The sequence below is a fragment of the Bufo gargarizans genome, chromosome 6 (genome assembly GCF_014858855.1).
Source record: "Bufo gargarizans isolate SCDJY-AF-19 chromosome 6, ASM1485885v1, whole genome shotgun sequence".
Classification (NCBI taxonomy): Eukaryota; Metazoa; Chordata; class Amphibia; order Anura; family Bufonidae; genus Bufo; species Bufo gargarizans.
In genome coordinates this window covers 358,122,240-358,139,371 of record NC_058085.1, presented here as the reverse complement: position 1 = coordinate 358,139,371, position 17,132 = coordinate 358,122,240, and the positions used below count along the sequence as shown (strand labels likewise).

At 50.2% G+C, this 17,132-nt stretch overlaps 1 protein-coding gene across 1 annotated transcript in view; it reads right to left on the bottom strand.

The window, feature by feature from the left end:
* Positions 1-17,132, bottom strand: part of BTAF1 (B-TFIID TATA-box binding protein associated factor 1) — a 93,384-nt gene that overhangs the window by 53,392 nt on the left and 22,860 nt on the right. Inside the window, exons 5-12 of the mRNA XM_044296790.1 lie at positions 16,745-16,902; positions 16,507-16,643; positions 15,780-15,909; positions 13,477-13,545; positions 13,272-13,361; positions 8,035-8,130; positions 6,333-6,509; positions 6,062-6,202 (exon numbers count right to left, since the gene is read on the bottom strand). Of these exons, the coding sequence (XP_044152725.1) occupies positions 6,062-6,202; positions 6,333-6,509; positions 8,035-8,130; positions 13,272-13,361; positions 13,477-13,545; positions 15,780-15,909; positions 16,507-16,643; positions 16,745-16,902 (998 nt within the window). The remainder of the gene's footprint in view (positions 1-6,061; positions 6,203-6,332; positions 6,510-8,034; positions 8,131-13,271; positions 13,362-13,476; positions 13,546-15,779; positions 15,910-16,506; positions 16,644-16,744; positions 16,903-17,132) is intronic.

The following is a 17,132-nucleotide window of genomic DNA, read 5'->3' as shown; positions in this document are numbered from 1 at the left end:
GAAGGTCTTCCCTGGAGGGCAGTGGCCACGGTGCGTCTGCCAACAGCAACATTAGGTCGGCGTACCAAGACCGGCGGGGCCAATCCGGGGCGATTAGAATCGCGGGGACGCCCTCTGCCGCGATCCTCCGAAGAACCCGTGGCAGGAGGGGAAAAGGAGGAAAGACGTACAGAAGGGAGAATTCGCGCCACGGAAGGACGAGCGCGTCGGCGCCGTATGCCTTCGGGTCCCGTGCCCTGGCCAGGTATAGGGGGACCTTGTGGTTGAATTTGGAGGCCATGAGGTCCACGTCGGGGCGACCCCAGCGAAGACAAAGGGCTTCGAACACCTCTGGGTGCAGGGACCATTCTCCCGGGTCGATGGTGGACCGGCTGAGGAAATCCGCCGCCCAGTTGTCCACCCCCGGGATGTAAATCGCAGATAAGGCCGGCACGTGCGTCTCCGCCCAGAGGAGAATGAGGGTCACCTCTTGCATCGCTGCGAGTGCCTCCCTGATGGTTTATGTATGCCACAGCCGTGGCATTGTCCGATTGGATCCGAACAGGGTGGCCCCTCAGCAGATGGGTCCAGTGTCTGAGGGACAGAAGAATCGCCCTCAGTTCCAGAATATTGATTGGAAGTCTGGACTCCGATAGAGACCAAACGCCCTGGACGGACCAGGGAGGGAAAACCCCCCCCCCACCCCCGTAAGCTGGCATCTGTGGTAATCACCAGCCAGTTCAGTGGACGGAAGGACTTCCCCCTTAGAGGGATATGCAACCACCAGCCGAGGGAAGCCCGAGCCAGGGGAGGCAGAAGAAAGGTCCTGTCCAGACTCCTCGGTGATTTGTCCCAGGCCGACAGAATTGCCCTCTGAAAGGTGCGGGATCGGAATTGTGCGAACGGCACCGCTTCGAAACAGGCAACCATCTTTCCCAACAACCGCATGCTGGATCTGAGGAAAGGGCGGTGATGACGGAGGAGACTGCGAACCGACCCGCGAAGGGCCAGACGCTTGTCCGACGGAAGGCGGACCTCCGCCAACTCTGTATCCAGGAGCATCCCCAGGAAGATCAGCCGTCTGGAGGGGGTAAGGGAAGATTTGGGGTGGTTGATAATCCAACCGAACCGCGTCAGGGTCTCCAGAGTGAGTTCCACACTGCGGGATGTCTGAGAGAAGGAGGGTGCCTTGACCAGGATGTCGTCCAAGTATGGGAGAAGAAAAACACTTCTTGAACGTAGAAGGGCCAAGACAGGGGCCAGGACCTTGGTGAACACTCGAGGAGCCGTCGCCAGACCAAAGGGAAGGGCGACGAATTGGAAGTGATCGTCCCCCACCGCGAAGCGCAGGAAGCGGTGATGACATGGAGCAACCGGAACGTGGAGGTATGCATCCTGAATGTCAATTGAGGCCATGAAATCCCCTCTTTCCAGGGAGGCCACTGCGGACCTGAGAGACTCCATCCGGAATCTCTGCAGTCGGAGAAAACGGTTCAGGCGTTTTAGGTCCAAGATCGGACGCACTGAGCCTTCCTTCTTGGGAACCACAAAGAGGTTCGAGTAGAACCCCCTGAACCTTTCCGTCGGAGGCACGGGGGCGACGACACCCTTGTCCATTAGAGAGTGAATGGCCGCGAAGAAGGCGGCCACTCGTACGGGATCTCGCGGAGGACAGGATCGGAAGAAACGGTCTGGCGGAATGGACGCAAATTCGATTTTGTATCCGCAAGATACAATCTCGAGCGCCCATGCGTCTGAGATGTGGGCCCGCCATACGTTCCTGAATAGGAGAAGGTGGGGGCGCACCTTCAGGCAGAGGGCTGCTGGCCTGTGGGAGCCCGTGCAGGCTGGGACTTGCGCCAGGTAGGTTGCGTCCGAAAAAACGGCTTCTTGCGTCTATCCTGGGCTGGGCCAGAGGAAGAAGAACTGGCCGCGGGTCTAGACCCGGTGGGCTTGCGAAAGGACCGAAAATGGGACGAACCAGCGCGACCACGGGGGGCGCCCATTGGCCTGGACTGGGGGAGGTGAGTACTCTTCCCACCCGTGGCCTCTGATATAAGTTCGTCCAGACGGGTTCCGAACAGGCGGGAACCCGTGAATGGTAGGCCGGCCAAAGAGCGTTTGGAAGCGGCGTCCGCCACCCAAACCTTCAGCCAGAGTTCCCTCCTGACAGAAACTGCCAGGGCAGAGGAACGGGCAATGAGGGCACCCGCATCAAGGGAGGCCTCACAGACGAATTTTCCGGCCTGAACAATTAGTTGGGCTAAGGAACGGAGGTCCTGAACAGGGACGTCCGACCCTAACTCCCGTTCCAGTTGCAAACCCCATTCAGAGACCGCTTTGCCAACCCAGGCGGAGGCAAAGACCGGTCTAAGGGCCGAACCAGAGGCAGTAAATATGGCCTTGGAGAGGGATTCCGTACGACGGTCCTCAACAGACTGGAGGGAAGATCCGTCCTGTACAGGAATAGTAGTGCTTTTGGACAGGCGAGCCACGGGAGGATCAACCTTAGGCGGGGATGTCCACGTGGTCACAGAATCCGCTGGAAAGGGATAACAAATGTCCAGCTTTTTGGGTGTAATAAAGCGGACGTTAGGCAGAGTCCAAGCCTTGGATACCACAGAAGAAAAATCAGCGTGTATGGGAAAAACCTTGGAGGCCTGTTTGGGGCGGAGAAAGGACACGCCGGCCTGTTCAGAGCTGGGGGGGTCATCGTGTAGCTGAAAGGTATCACGGATGCTAGTGACAAGATGCCCCACCGCGGACGCCAATTTGGACGGAAGCTCTGAGTCCATGTCCACGTCCGAATCCGCCAGTCCTCCCTCAGAAAGCGTATCCCTTTGAGAGGATAGACTTGACTGAGCTCGCACGCATGGCGGAGAGAGCGAAGCATCTGGAGAAGATGTGCGCTCAACCCTTGAACGTTTCTGAGTATGCCGGGCCCTGGAAGATTCGCTGGGAGGCAGGGAACCAGTGGGGGCGGCAGAAACGGTAGTCCCAGCGGGTGCGACAGGGATTGTGGCAGCCTGCGGGAGAGGCGGTCTATCCACGAGACGGCCCACTACGTGTGTAAGGCTTTCCACCGCCTGAGACAGAGACCTAGCCCAGTCAGGGGGTTCAGAGGCACCGGGGGGCGCAGCGGGAAGCGGGCCCTGCACCGGGGCCTGACATGCAAGGCAATGCGGCTCAGATTGCCCACGCGGAAAAAGTTCCTTACAGGCGGTACAGGCATGGTACCAGGGTTTGGGGGCACCTGTGGGATCTGACATGCTGAAGTGTGGTTGTACTCTAATATAGAGACCACAAAGGGTTATAGCAGCTATGACCAGGAGGGTTAGGAGAGGGTTAACTGTCCTACCAGTGCCTCAGAAGAACGTCAGGAGATGGCCCAGATCAGCAGCAGCAGAGAAGCAGTGAACAGCAGTGAGCAGCAGAGAGCAGCAGAGAGCGCCCACAGAAGCCGAGCGATGTACACAGGAGGTTAGAGTCCCCCACCGTGTCCCAGCTTCCTGTCAGGAGTGAGGAAGCGCGGGAAACCTCAGCAGAAAGCACGGGGAACAAGCTCCGCCCCCTCCAGCTCTTGAAATGTCTCCTGTGAAGGAGAACGTAGCTCCGCCCCCAAAATGACGCGCGCGTAAGCCCCGCCCCCTTCCGGGACCGCTAAGCCCCGCCCCCCGTTCTCGGCGGGAAGGGGGAGAGAGAGAAGAGAAAAATGGAGTCAGCCCCGAATGAGGGGGAGGGGGGGAGAAAGATAGCAGCGTGGGGGGGAACGGCGTGGGGGTGCTGAGGATGCTGCTGTGCTGCATTGTCCTGCAGATGAGCGCTCAGAATGAGCGACCACGGGTGCCCCCCTTACCCAGAGGGGTAGATGCTGCAGATAGGGACGGGGTATGGGCTGGAATAGCCATCTCACCGTCCGACGTCTTCACCCTCAGTCCTTTCCAGCAGGGTCGCCCCTTCAGCCACTGGCACCGCAGTGGCAGGAAGCTGGAAGAGGGGCTTGGCGTGCGGGCGACCCCCTAGCTGGCGGGATGTAGGGGAGCCATTGCTGCCCAGATCCTCCTATTGCTTCTGTGGGGGAGGCAGCAGTGCAGATAAGTTGGCACTGGCGCAGCTCAACCCCGGGAGAGCAGAGAGGTCTAATGCGTCTCTGGTATCCCTAGGAAAAAATAAAATAACAAAATTAGAAGAAAAAGTAAAAATAACAAGGAGAAAACAGCCCTGCAGTAGCAGGGAGTGTCTTGCCTCCTTGGACACTAAGCTAAAACTGGTAGCCTCTATCTCCAGGCTGAGGGTATAGCTGATGGAGGAGGGGCTTAACAGTTTTACTTAGTGTCACGCCTCCTAGGGAGCCGAGCTATACCCAAGGTCTGTGTCCCCCAAGGAAAATGGGCGAGAAAATTACACAGGCACAAGCCCCATCCCTACAACAATCCCAAAAAATCTTGAGACAATTTGTGATCTTATAATTGGAGTTGGAATATACATTTGTTATTGGCCATAACCTCCCCACATTACATCACATATCGTAGAAGCATTCCATGTCTTCAGTGAGAAATCGCCAATCACCGAGCCAAATATGTACAATGATCGATAATGCCCTCACACTAATCCCAGACGCCATCTCTGAAATTCCCTGGACGCCAGCCCAGGGGCATCAATCCAAGGTGTCCAGAGCTTTTCAAATTTGGCCATGGCACCCCTCTTTCTATAGACCCCTCGTTCCATGCGGAGCATTCTAATTTTGTTGCTTTTCCTTAGCACACTCGGCGTCCACACTCCTTCAGTAGGTGGAACGTGTGCATGGGTTGCCAGTTTTCTTCCTTCCCCGGTGGAGTATTGCACTACCAATAGTTCATGTTGGCTACTGCTACCTCATTTTCAGGTTGAGTCTCCCCTCTGGAGAGGCCATGGGTGCTGGTATGGCCCCCCTCCCCACGAGGCAGTCTTCGCACTGGCCGTAGATTTTTGGGCTACTCCTGTTCCGTGGCTACTACTGTGTGATCCCTTCCCAGGTTGAGTTTTTGGGCTCTTCTTTCAAATGCCACAGTCACTGGTTCTGGCTTACAGGACACAGCACCGGAGGTGCTTGCCGCATCCCTTTCCTCCATGTGGGGTATCGACACTGGCATTTTGTGCGAATGTTTTCTGCAAAACATTTACCAGGCATGCCATGTATGGTGTTCCTGAGGCGGTGGCTGATAGGTTCACTTATTCCTTACGGTGCTGGTCAAAAGCCCGTACCAAGCCATGTGGTACTAGTGCAGTTTTCTGTACCTGGTATAACCTACCGATTTCTGTGGCGCTAGTTTAGCGCCTGGTTCCCTTCACATGTCATGCATTGCCTCTACCATCTGCTACGGTGACAGCATCAGCGTTCCCTCCTTGTGGAAGTTTGGGTATGCACTTATCCAGTTTGCCTCCGAGTTATCTGCACTGCTTCCCCCACCGGGTACCGCAGTCGTTCTGTCCTTGTTGTCACCACTTACACTAGTTCTCTACTGAACAGGGGAAGCCTCTTCTACTTCTCCCTACTTCTGCACTTCCCAGATACTGTTTCTGCTTTCTTGGCCAGTTTTCATAGCCGTTGGGTCCGTAGCACCCGTTTAGATGCCGGTGTCACATCAAGTGTACTTGCAGTGGCACTTTGTGCACGTCATGATGCGGTAACTAACACCACATCATGACGTACACATCAAGTCATTAGTCACTAAGGGGTTAAACGAGGCATATTGCCTGGTACGGTAAAACATGCTGAGCAAAACAATATATTTCTTTTCTATATTGGGTTAACAGTTGTCAAGATACATTAATTTTTATACCAATGTAAATTACCCATTTGGAGCACCAATAGGCAGGTCATATCTAGTCTAGCTCTCGTGTTCTCGTACCAGCGACAAGGCGTGAGCACTGGATCGGCCCCATCAGCGACCTCTAAACTCCAGTAAACCACATTAAACATACTTTGACATTTGAAATTCCATGACCCAATTTATCCAGGCAACATACTGGTACATATTTTACAGCTAAATGTAACGATGGAGAAGTTAAATGGGGGGGGGCGACCAAACACACACATTACCTGCTTGAATTGTATCTTCACTAGACTATCGACAACAGGCACTAAAGATGCTGCAGCCACAGCTCGCACATCATCATCAAGGTCTTGAAGACCTTCAATTATTGCTGGTAGTGCTTTAGGTAATAAAGTTTTTATTAAATCCTGCAAAGGAACAAAAATAATAAAATATACCAGGTTATTGAAAGGTAGAGTGAAAACACAAGGCACAAAGCCAGATACCCATTCTAACAAGACACAGAGATGGAGATCACTGCAAACAGGTGGACATTACCTGACGAATAGCTAGGGCATACTTTATTCCCAGCAGTCCTCCATGTCTAACTTCCCACTGTTCCTGGGTTAATAGGCGCAGGAGGATTTTGACTGTATTGTGAACTCCATTTTCATTCATGTGTTTCAGGACTACTCCCAGAGTCTGAGCACATGTTTCCCGTACTGGTGCAACTACCTAAAAGATAAAAACTGAAATTTTAGAAGGGATAAGGATTGCTCTCAACTCCCTGCGACCTCAGCAATGCCGCCACCCCCCATACAGTAAGGCTGACTGCCTGGGCCTGCGCACCACAGTACAAAGGCAACGTCCCCAACAGAGGGAGTCTTAATGGTGCAGGGTGTTAGAAGTGCACAGGGGAGGCACTGGGTTCTCTGAAGAGGCAGGCTTGGACTCTTTAGAACAGGGATCACCAACTGTGGTGAAACTACAACTTCCAGCATGCACACTTGCTTGGCTGTTCTTGGAACTCCCATAGAAGCAAAAGGGGCATGCTGGGAGATGTAGTTTCACAACAGCTGGAGGGCTGGACGTTGCCGACTCCTGCCAGCCACCACTTTGCCAGCTTTGTTTTCAGCTGGGTTTACCAGCTATGACCCCATTGTCCGAGATGGGAATACCTCTAACATTAGTTACATAGGCGACATTGTTCACAGATTCCCGGATTGTCCCACAGATTAACAAAAAAGGTCATTAAGGTATGAAGAAGAAGACTGGTTAAAAATAGTACAAGACAGGGTTGCACCAGGTATCGAACTTTCAATACCCAAATCGATATGATATTGGGATTTGCTACTGTGCAGCTTAGTATCTTTTAGAGAACATGGCACACGCCACTCTCGCCGCACATCGTGTGCTCATCAGCCGGCACAGTGGATCCACTGCCACCAATGTAAGGATTCAAGGGCTTCTGTCACCCCCCAAAACTCATTTTTCATTTTTGGGCATATTAAAATCCTTATTGTACGACTATTCCCTATATAGGGCTCTACCTTGTTCTGTGGCTTTGTTTTATTAAAAATAGAGAGTTTTTAAAATATGCAAATGACCACTACCAGCAAGTAGGGAGTCTACTTGCTGGTAGCAGCCACATCCTCCTTTTAAAAAACGCTCCCTCCTCCAGTTGATTGACAGGGCCCACGAGCGCTCTCTTCCTCCGGCTGGCCCCGATTGCAATTCAAATCCCGCGCCTGCACCTTACGCGTCTTCATTCGGCGCAGGCGCTCTGAGAGCCGGACGCTCGCTTCTTCAGCATTCCCTCAGTGCACCTGTGCCGATGACGTCATTTCTAAACCCGAAAGAGAAGTCATAGGCGCAGGCGCACTGAGGAAGCGGGTGTCCTTCTCTCAGAGCGCCTGCGCCAAATGAAGACCCGTAAGGTGCAGGCGCGGGATTTGAATTGCAGACAGGGCCAGCCGGAGGAGGAGAGCGCTCGCTGGCCCTGATAAAAACAACAGGAGGGGGCGTTTTTTTTAAAAGGAGGATGCGGCGGCTACCAGCAAGGTGGGCACTTTTTCCTGTAGTGTGCAAGCACGACCACCGCTGTTGGATTGAGCAATCACAATACATTAGGAAGTGTTTTGTATTAACTTTACCTACGTGATAAATGTTATTTGCTGAAGTGAAACAGCCCCTTTAAGCGCACACACTACCAATTTCATTTAAGAACAGTTTGCAAGCAAGTTATTTGTAACCAGATTACCTCATCAGAAACAAAATCGCCAAATCTGTCTAAAGCAAATACACACAGAAGACGAATAGCAAGATCTTCAAGCCACTCTTGATGCTGCTGCTCCATCTACAGGAGAACCAGAAAGAAATACTAAATATTCTGGAAAAGAGTGGTTTGCATTTAATCAGTACAAGGTTGAGGTTTGTTTGTAATGTATACAGTTGCAAACATCCACCAGTGACTCACCATTTGGAAAAAAAAAAAAGTCACAACATTAAACTCACCAACATGTATATCAGAATTAAAGCTTTAGTACACATTTGGATAATGGCAGTCAATGCGCCGAATTACTAACTGCATAGATGGCGTACAATTACACAAGCTTTCTAGACATGCAGCAAATTTATCACAGTGGCTCAGGTTGGAGGATACATTTTTGGAGCAAGGCTGGATACTTGTGCATAACTTCATATAAACCATTAGTTCCCTTAGGCCATTTTCACACTGGCGTTTCTGGGTCCGCTTGGGAGATCCGTTCAGGGCTCTCACAAGAGTCCCAAAAGGGATCAGTTCAGCCCCAATACATTCTGACTGGATAAGGATCCGTTCAGAATGCATCAATTTGTCTGCGTTTGGTCTCAGTTGCGTTTTTTAGACGGTCACTAAACACGCAGCTTGCAGCGTTTTGGTGACCGTCTGACGATGCAGAGCTAAATTGATCCGTCTAGACTTACAATTTAAGTCAATGGGGACGGATCCGTTTTTCACCGACAATATGGTGCAACTGAAAACTGATCCGTCCCCCATTGACTTTCAATGTAAGTCAAGACGGATCCGTTTGGACTTAGTTTTTTTTAGTTTTTTTTTTATGAATAATGCAAACGGATCCGTTATGAACGGATACAAGCGTTTGCATTATTGGTGTGAATCCGTCTGTGCAGATACAAGACGGATCCGCACCAAACGCGAGTATGAAAGTAGCCTTAGGTTGATACGATATTTTCTCGTGCTTTTTTCCATTGGGGGACACCGACCATGGGTATAGCTTAGAGGTATTAGTAGGAGGGACACTATGCAAATGAAAGAGCTCCTCCTCCTCGGGCTATACCCCCAGACTCCACCAGGAGGAACTCAGTCTTTGCTTAGTGTCTGGTGAAGGAGGTTGACACTCTCTGATTCTACTCCTTTTTGTTATTTTTATTCTAGATGGGGACACAGGTCGGCATGGCGCCTTCCTGGTCCCCCGTGGAGTGCCACCAGCTGCTGGGACGCCTGCTGCCTACCCTCCTCCAGAGCACTGTTCTCCTGGATTGGAGTCAGAAGTCTGAAGAGGCGCATCCCTGCTGGTCTGGACATCGAGGGAGCATGCTGAGCAGATAAGTGTTGCCCAATCCCTCCCCCTCCCTCTGTGTCTATTTGTCTGTGGCTACCTGGGTGAACTTGAAGAAGGATCCTGATGGGGCACTTTCTTCATTTTGGCACTGGAGTACTGGCATCTCTTCCCCCTTAAACTGTGGGCTTCAGCGCTTCTCTCGTCGGGCCTTGGCTGCTGCGCTCCCTCAGCGCCCGCCGGCAGGCCGCTCCTCCACGTGGTGTTTGTTTAAATCCCGCGCGCGCTTATTTCCGCGCGCGTGCGCTTATTTTCGCGCGTGCGCTTATTTTCGCGCGTGCGCTTATTTTCGCGCATATTTTCGCGCGCGCGCTTATTTTTCGCGCCATAATGACGCGTTCGGGGAGGCGGAGCCTCGGCATGCCGCTCTGACTCTCCTTACACCGGAGACTCTGTTTGCTCATGGCCGTGCAGCTCCTCATCACTCTACTCCGTTTTGTGCCAGGCAAGCTGGTAGCTCAGTGGTACTGCTGCTGCTGCCCCATGTCCAGGCTTTCTGAGTTCAAAGCCCCTTTCAGCCTTCAAAAATTGTTTATATTATTCTAGATGGGGACACAGGTCGGCATGGCGCCTTCCTGGTCCCCCGTGGAATGCCCGCTGCCGTCCTTGGACGCTGCCTGGCTGCCTCCATTGCCCCCCAAAGAAGACAAGTGGATCCGGGCTCGACCTGCAGCTCCGGTATCCCACCAGCTACTGGGTCTCCTGCTGCCACCCTCCACCAGAACACTGCACTCCTGGACAAGGAGTCAGAAGCCTGATGAGGTGCATCCCTGCTGGTCCTGGAGTCGAGGGAGAAGTTCTGCAGGAGAAGTTCTGCAGGAGCAGATAAGTATTACCTGCATCCCTGCCTTACCCCCCTCCTCCACCCCTCCTCCACGTCCCTGGGGGCCTGCGGTCCCCGCTTGGGCATCTGCCATGTCCAGCGCGGCCGCTAAATTGGTCTTAGTCGCCAAGGCAACCATGTCCTTTAATCCTGTGGCGCTAACGACTCCATCTCTCTCAGTGGTCCCCACAGTGGGTGACTGACTACGAAGAGGCAGCGTGAGCGGCAGCATCCCACCTCGGATGTCTCCGTCTCTCCACCCCCCTCACCTCGCCGGTGGCGCTTGCGGACTGCTCTTCCCCCTCCCTAGGGAGAGTAATCCGAAGGAGAATTATCCGGCTCGGACGAGCCAGGTCCTTTTTGGACTATAGGGCATTTTCAAATCCTGTGACGCCAACCACCTCTCTAAGTGGTTTTCCACAGAAGACGCCCGACTACTAACAGGGAGCGTGAGCAGCAGCATCCCTCCTCGGATGGCTCTGGCTCTCTCCCCCCCCCCCTCGTCTAGAGGCGCGTTCGGGCGACTCTCCCCTCCCTTAGGGAGCGCAAGTCTGAAGGAGAATTTCCGGCTCTGATTAGGTCATGGAGCGGGACCCCTCGCCTAAGCTCTCCACCAGGGTGGCTGACTTAGTGGTGACTGTCCGAGACACCTTTATTCTCCAAGGGGATTCTCCTCCTTCCACTGGTCAGGAGTTCCCCCTTTTTCCGTCCAGGCAGTCGGAGACTACCATGTTCCCGGTCCATGAGGGATTTTTCCTATCCTTTTTTGAGGGTTCGGGGTTCCCTCCCCTTCGGTTTTCCATCTTGATGGTACTGTCTTTTCTTCAGTCTGGGCTTGTGCAGGGACTGTCGCTTAGTTCCCTGTAAGGTCAGGTTTCGGCGCGGGCCGTCAGAGGTCCCTTGCTCTTAAGGGTCCGGTGGTGACCTTTCTTCGGGGGTGGCGCATTCGGTTCCCCGTATGTTCCCCCTTTGTCTCCTTGGGATCTCAATTTGGTTCTGCGCGCTCTGCAGTCGGCCCCCTTCGAGCCTTTGAGGAGGGTCTCTGACTGTTCTCATCTGGACTTCCTTGTGACCATAGCTTCTGATACAGCTACATAGCGTAGTGATTAAAGTTCTGGGCTATTATGCAGTGGCTGTGAGTTCACGTCCCATCACGAGCTTTTAAGTCAGACTGGTGTCGGAGCTGGCCGCTCTTTCCTGTCAGGAGCCTTTCTGGTTTTCCACCAGGATTAAGTTGTGCTCCGTCCAGTCCCCTTCTTTTTGCCCAGGGTGGTCTCTGCCTTCCGCCTTGATGAGGATCTTGTCCTGCCTTCCTTTTGTCCTTCTCCGGCTAACCCCAAGGAATGCACTCTGCATTCCCTGGATGTTGTACGGGTCCTGGAGGTGTCTCGCGGCTACTGCTTCCGTCCGCCGTTCTTGGCGCTCTGGATCTGCTTGGCTATTTCCGCGGCTTGTCACGCTTGTGGTGGAGTTCCCCCGGCTAGAATTGCCGTTCTCTCCATTGGGGCGGAGGGGGCTTCCTGGGCAAGACGCAGTCGTGCCTCTGCGTCTCAGCTGTGTACGGCGGCCACCTGGTCGTCCTTGCATACCTTTGCAAATTTTTGTCAGTTGCATTCACTGGCTTCGGCTGATGCGGCTTTGGCCGCAGGGTTTTGCAGGCTGTGGTTCCTGTTTGACCGTTGGGGCGTTCCTCCTGGCGGTGCTGGTATTTTTTCCCACCCCATGGACTGCTTTTGGACGTCCCATGGTCTGTGTCCCCCAATGGAAAAAAGCACGAGAAAAGGAGATTTTTGTGAAACTCACCTGTAAAATCTTTTTCTCGTCTTTTCCATTGGGGGACACAGCTCCCACCCATTATTCCTGTTGCAGGAGGGGTCTTTAGTTCAGTTTTTCTGTTTCTGGTTGGACCTTATGGCTTGGTCCGATGGTTTCCATGATTTTTTCTTGCTCCTTCTCCTACTGCTTGTGCAACGCCTGAGTTCCTCCTGGTGGAGTCTGGGGGTATAGCCCGAGGAGGAGGAGCTCTTTCATTTGCATAGTGTCCCTCCTACTAATACCTCTAAGCTATACCCATGGTCTGTGTCCCCCAATGGAAAAGACGAGAAAAAGATTTTACAGGTGAGTTTCACAAAAATCTCCTTTTATGCCAAAAATTGTGCATCATAGACCACAACCTTTTTCCAAGAGTCAGGCCCCTTATCAGACTAGGCCAAGATAATTTTTCTAAACCTAGAAGAGCCAAAACCGCACAACAGTTTGGTGCAATTTACCATAAAACCTAGGTGCATTCATATTAACAAATGTAAATGCGCATTTCAGCACATGTCCAAAACAGAAATCTACTTGAACTGTGTGGTGTCGCAGTTCACAGAAGTGCCGCTATGCTGTGAATAAACTGAAGGGACACCTCACTCATGTTTAGTAGGGGTAGCAAGAAGTCATACACCATAAAGATCCCGTTATGTAATATCCTTGTGAAAAATCTAACACTACTAACAGCATAGCTCATATATGGAGTTTTCAAAGCCCCATCCACAAGCAAATTTCAGCACTTCGGTTTTTACAGGGTGAAAACAGCAAAAAGTCTTACGCCAACACACTCCTATAACGCTTTACAGTATGCAATTTTAAAGGGGGTAGTGCAGTTTGTTTAAACTGATGATCCTCTGTGATCGGACCCCCACTGATCAGCATCTGATCAGTGGGGGTCCGACCCCCACCAATCAGCTGTTTGAGAAGGAAGTGGCACTCCAGCAGTGCCGCGGCCTTCTCACTGTTTACCACTGGCCCAGTGACGTCACGACTAGTATCAACTTGCCTGGGCGGGGCCAAGCTCTATTGGCAAGTTGATACTAGTCGTGACGTCACTGAGCTAGCGGTAAACAGTGAGAAGGCCGCGGCGCTGCTGGCTTCTCAAACAGCTGATCAGCGGGGGTCGGACCCTCACTGATCAAATGCTGAAGATCTATCCAGAGGATAGATCATCAGTTTAAACAAACTGCAGAACCCCTTCAATTACAGATTTCTAATCCTCCATTTAACAGGCAGCTTTACCTCGTCACATGTACTGTGCGCCATCTTGCCACCATTTCTAACATGGGCTTTGAGTATTTCCCTGAGACCAATGCCTGCCCCATGACGGACCTAAAGAGAAAAAAAATAAATAAGTGTTCAACTAGCAGTAAAAGCCATCCATTAAAAAAAATAAAAATCTACTACTAAATTGGTTTCCAATATGCCCATATGAACTTGGACTCACCTCCCAAGATGGATTAAACAGTTCATTACAAAGCTCATCGCAAAAGCTCTCCAGAGGCCACTCATTTGTCTAAGGAAAGAAAAGGAGAACAGTAAAAATCATAACATACAGACATGAGGTGCAGCATTCCCACTCTCAATGAAGTGTCACAAGCTTGGGCCGAATGCACTCTGCCATGTTCCGCGGTATGCCGGGCTGGATTCCTGTTCAGAGCAGGAGCGCACGGCGTCATTGGTTGCTATGACGCCGTGCGCTTCATGAGCCGTTGCTGTACAGTAATACACTATACGAGTGCATTACTGTACAGCAGCGGCGGCATGAAGCGCACAGCATCATAGCGACCAATGACGCCGTGCGCTCCTGCTCTGAACAGGAATCTAGTCCGGCATACCACGGGCCGCAGAACACGGCCGTGTGCATTCGGCCTTAAATAGGAACTCCGTCCACAGGCTGCAAGGAGTATCTCCCTTTAAAAAAGGTTTCCGAGTGTTTTATACTGAGAACCCATCCTATCAGGACAGGTCATCAGTATCTAATCAGTGGGAGTACAACTCTAAGAAACCCCACAGATCAGCTGTTTGAAGAGGCCGCGTTGTTCCGATGAGCGCTGTTGCCTCCTTGCAGCTTCCCAAGCACAGCACCATCCACTGGAGAGTGGTCCCGAGCTGCGATGCTAAGCAAAGCTATTCACTTGAATGTTGATTGAGGGCCACCGATTAACATGACGCCACTGGCCTAGGGTAAAATGCGACAAGACCGTAGCCTCTTCAAGCAGCTGTTCAGTGGCGTTGTCCTGAGGACAGGTCAGAAGTATAAAACCCCTTTGAAAATAGCAATAAAATCGCAAATGTAAAGCTTCCTACTGAGAGCAGAAGAAAGAAAACAGAATATACACATATAGAATATACACAGGAAGTGCACTCACTTAGCTACTGCCGTTGCTTAAAAGAAACACATTAAAAAGCAAAAAAATGGCAACACTGCCCCGAAACAGCCATACATTTTGACTGCACGAAACAAGAGTCAGTTTGGGGAAATTAAAAGGATGTAAAGGAAGACTGCAGAAAATTATAATGCAGGTTTGTTCCAGTTCCATGCTCAGCATAGGCTACCATGGTCACCTGGCCTGTTATAACAACTTACTTACAGTTATAGGGGGAGGGGGATAATGTAAGTATTAGCAATAGTCTAACACAGGGGTCAGCAACCTTCGGCAAGCTGTTGTGAAACTACAGTTCCCAGCATGCTCCATTCATTTCTATGAGAGATCTAAGAGTAGCGGAAGTATGCATGCTGGGAGTTGTAGTTTCACAACAGCTGGCGTGCCGGAGGTTGTTAGACCAGGGGTAGGCAATGTCACAAAATGATGGCACCACCCAAACAAATACATGGAATTAAAATTAATACAACATCATTTGTTCAATTTTTGGTGCTATTTTTTATGTAACTTTCCCACATTACATAAAAAAAAAAAAAAAAAAAAAGTTTAAATATTCAAACAAAGGATTACAAAATAAAGATTTTTTATTTGTTTTCTGCATATTTCATTTTCTTATCGTAAGGCTTCAAAACCTGCATCAAAAAGCCATGAGAAAAAAAAATGTACATGTAAGGCCTTATGCAGACGACCGTTTTATTCCGTGTCCGTTGTTCCGTTTTTCAGGATTTTCTGCGGACCCATTGACTTACAAGATTGTCATCCGCGTCTGTTTTTTTTCCTATCATTTGCATGGCAAACTTGACTTAGACTTTTTTTTTTTTTTTTTTACTTTCCTTCATGTCTGGAGATCCTCCAAAAATAAAGGAAGACACACGGAAACGGATCAACGGAACCCCATTTTGCGGAACGGAACAACAACGGTCGTGTGCATGAGGCCTAAATGTGACAAATTGCTGTGGGGAATGTGGGAAAAAAAAAAAAAAAAAAAAAAAAAAAAGTCAGTAGCGCATTAGACTATGGATTCCGCTGCAAAATATGCATGTTTTCTTTGCAGATTTTAACCTATGCATTGCAAAGGCTGAATCTGTGGTGATAATCCAAAACAAATTCACATGCTGAAGATTTAAAATCCATACAGATTTTTATTTTTTTACGCAGCGTTTGGATAAGGTTTGGCAAAATTCAACCCACTTTCCAGGTACTGCAATAAGCTGTGGATTTTATGGACTGAAAATCCACAGCATAACCATCCTATTGGAGCATAACTGTAAACCATGTCTTCTTGTGATAACTAAACCAGTGCCAGATTAAGATACACACAGTATACAGGACAGCTTTTCACACAACAAGTAAAGCATCATACCTCATCAAACAAAGAGGAGTTGTCCGGGATGTTATCAATCAACACCTTGCACTCTGTAGCTGGCTGAGGGATAACCACGTTTGTCACTTTCCTTCGTTTTTCCTCTGGCTCCCCATCTGTACTGTCACTGCTAAAACAGTGCAAATGATAAAAGGTGTTGTAGAAACTGAAATGGTTAGGAACCTGATGTTAACAGGAGACATTGGTAAATGTAAAGATTCTCCTGTTACCAAGAATGTTTTAACATTTTACTGAACTGGACAAAATAGTCAAATCTGGGAGAAATTAGGAGTTAGACTTACCGGTGATTTGATTTCCAAGGAGTCCCTTATGACAGCACTACAGAAGAATGTGAGGGTGCTGTCATAAGGGAAGAACTGGAAAATAGATTTAGACAGCACCATTAACTAAACCTCCCTGGCGGTACAATATCTTCATTAATTTTGTACCCGGAGCGGTACAAACTTCTGGAGCTGCGGCCGGAAGTTAGCGCCGGGCTCCGGAAATGCGGATAGCACACTGTGTGCTGTCTGCATCCATCCCTGTGCCGTTCAAATTAACTCATGGTGGTCCCGAGTGTGGCTCGGGGTTACCGCTGCTTGCAGAGTCAAGTGTCCCAGAGCCACACACTGGATTACCGCTAAGGAGGTTAAAGTTTTCTGTTGTGCTGTCATGAGGGATGAACTCGAAAAATTACTACATGGCGTAAAAGGACTATATCAAGCACCTCTTTTCATTTGTGTCGTTCACATCCCGGGATCTCTGCTTAGCAATCAGCTTTGCCATTCGCTTTGCTTTGTTTTTTTGCCTGTTACTCATTCCAGGAAGAAATTCTGTGTCAATAAACTCTGCTGCTTGAAGAGTCTGAATAACAGAAAATACAATATACCGTGATCAACCAAATTAAACATTTTAGAAAGTGAAAAAGGTCTATGAATGTGTCAGAGACAAGAACTTTCACCTACAGGTTTATTTACAAGTGTGTTGGTTGGTAAGTAGTCCAAGTCTTCATCATTAAATAGCTCTTCGGTATTCATGCCAATAGCAGCTCCCATGTCAAGTCCCAGTTTTCTCTGTAACAGTTTCCTCTGCCGAGCTATCCTTTCCTTAGGGTCCACATCTCCTAAAAGAAAAGAAAAGAAGTACTGGTTACTAATTTATCATCTTGTCGGGCACAGAAGACTTTGGTGCATCAGTGTCAACTAACCTTCGCATTATGGTCATTTGAATGCAGGCTTAGGGTAAATTGCCCTAATATGACTCCTCGTAGAAGCACTGTATATTTAGTACCACGATTCATCACATTATGACATGGGGACGATGCAACCTACAGGCTCTGTTCTTCCTGCAACT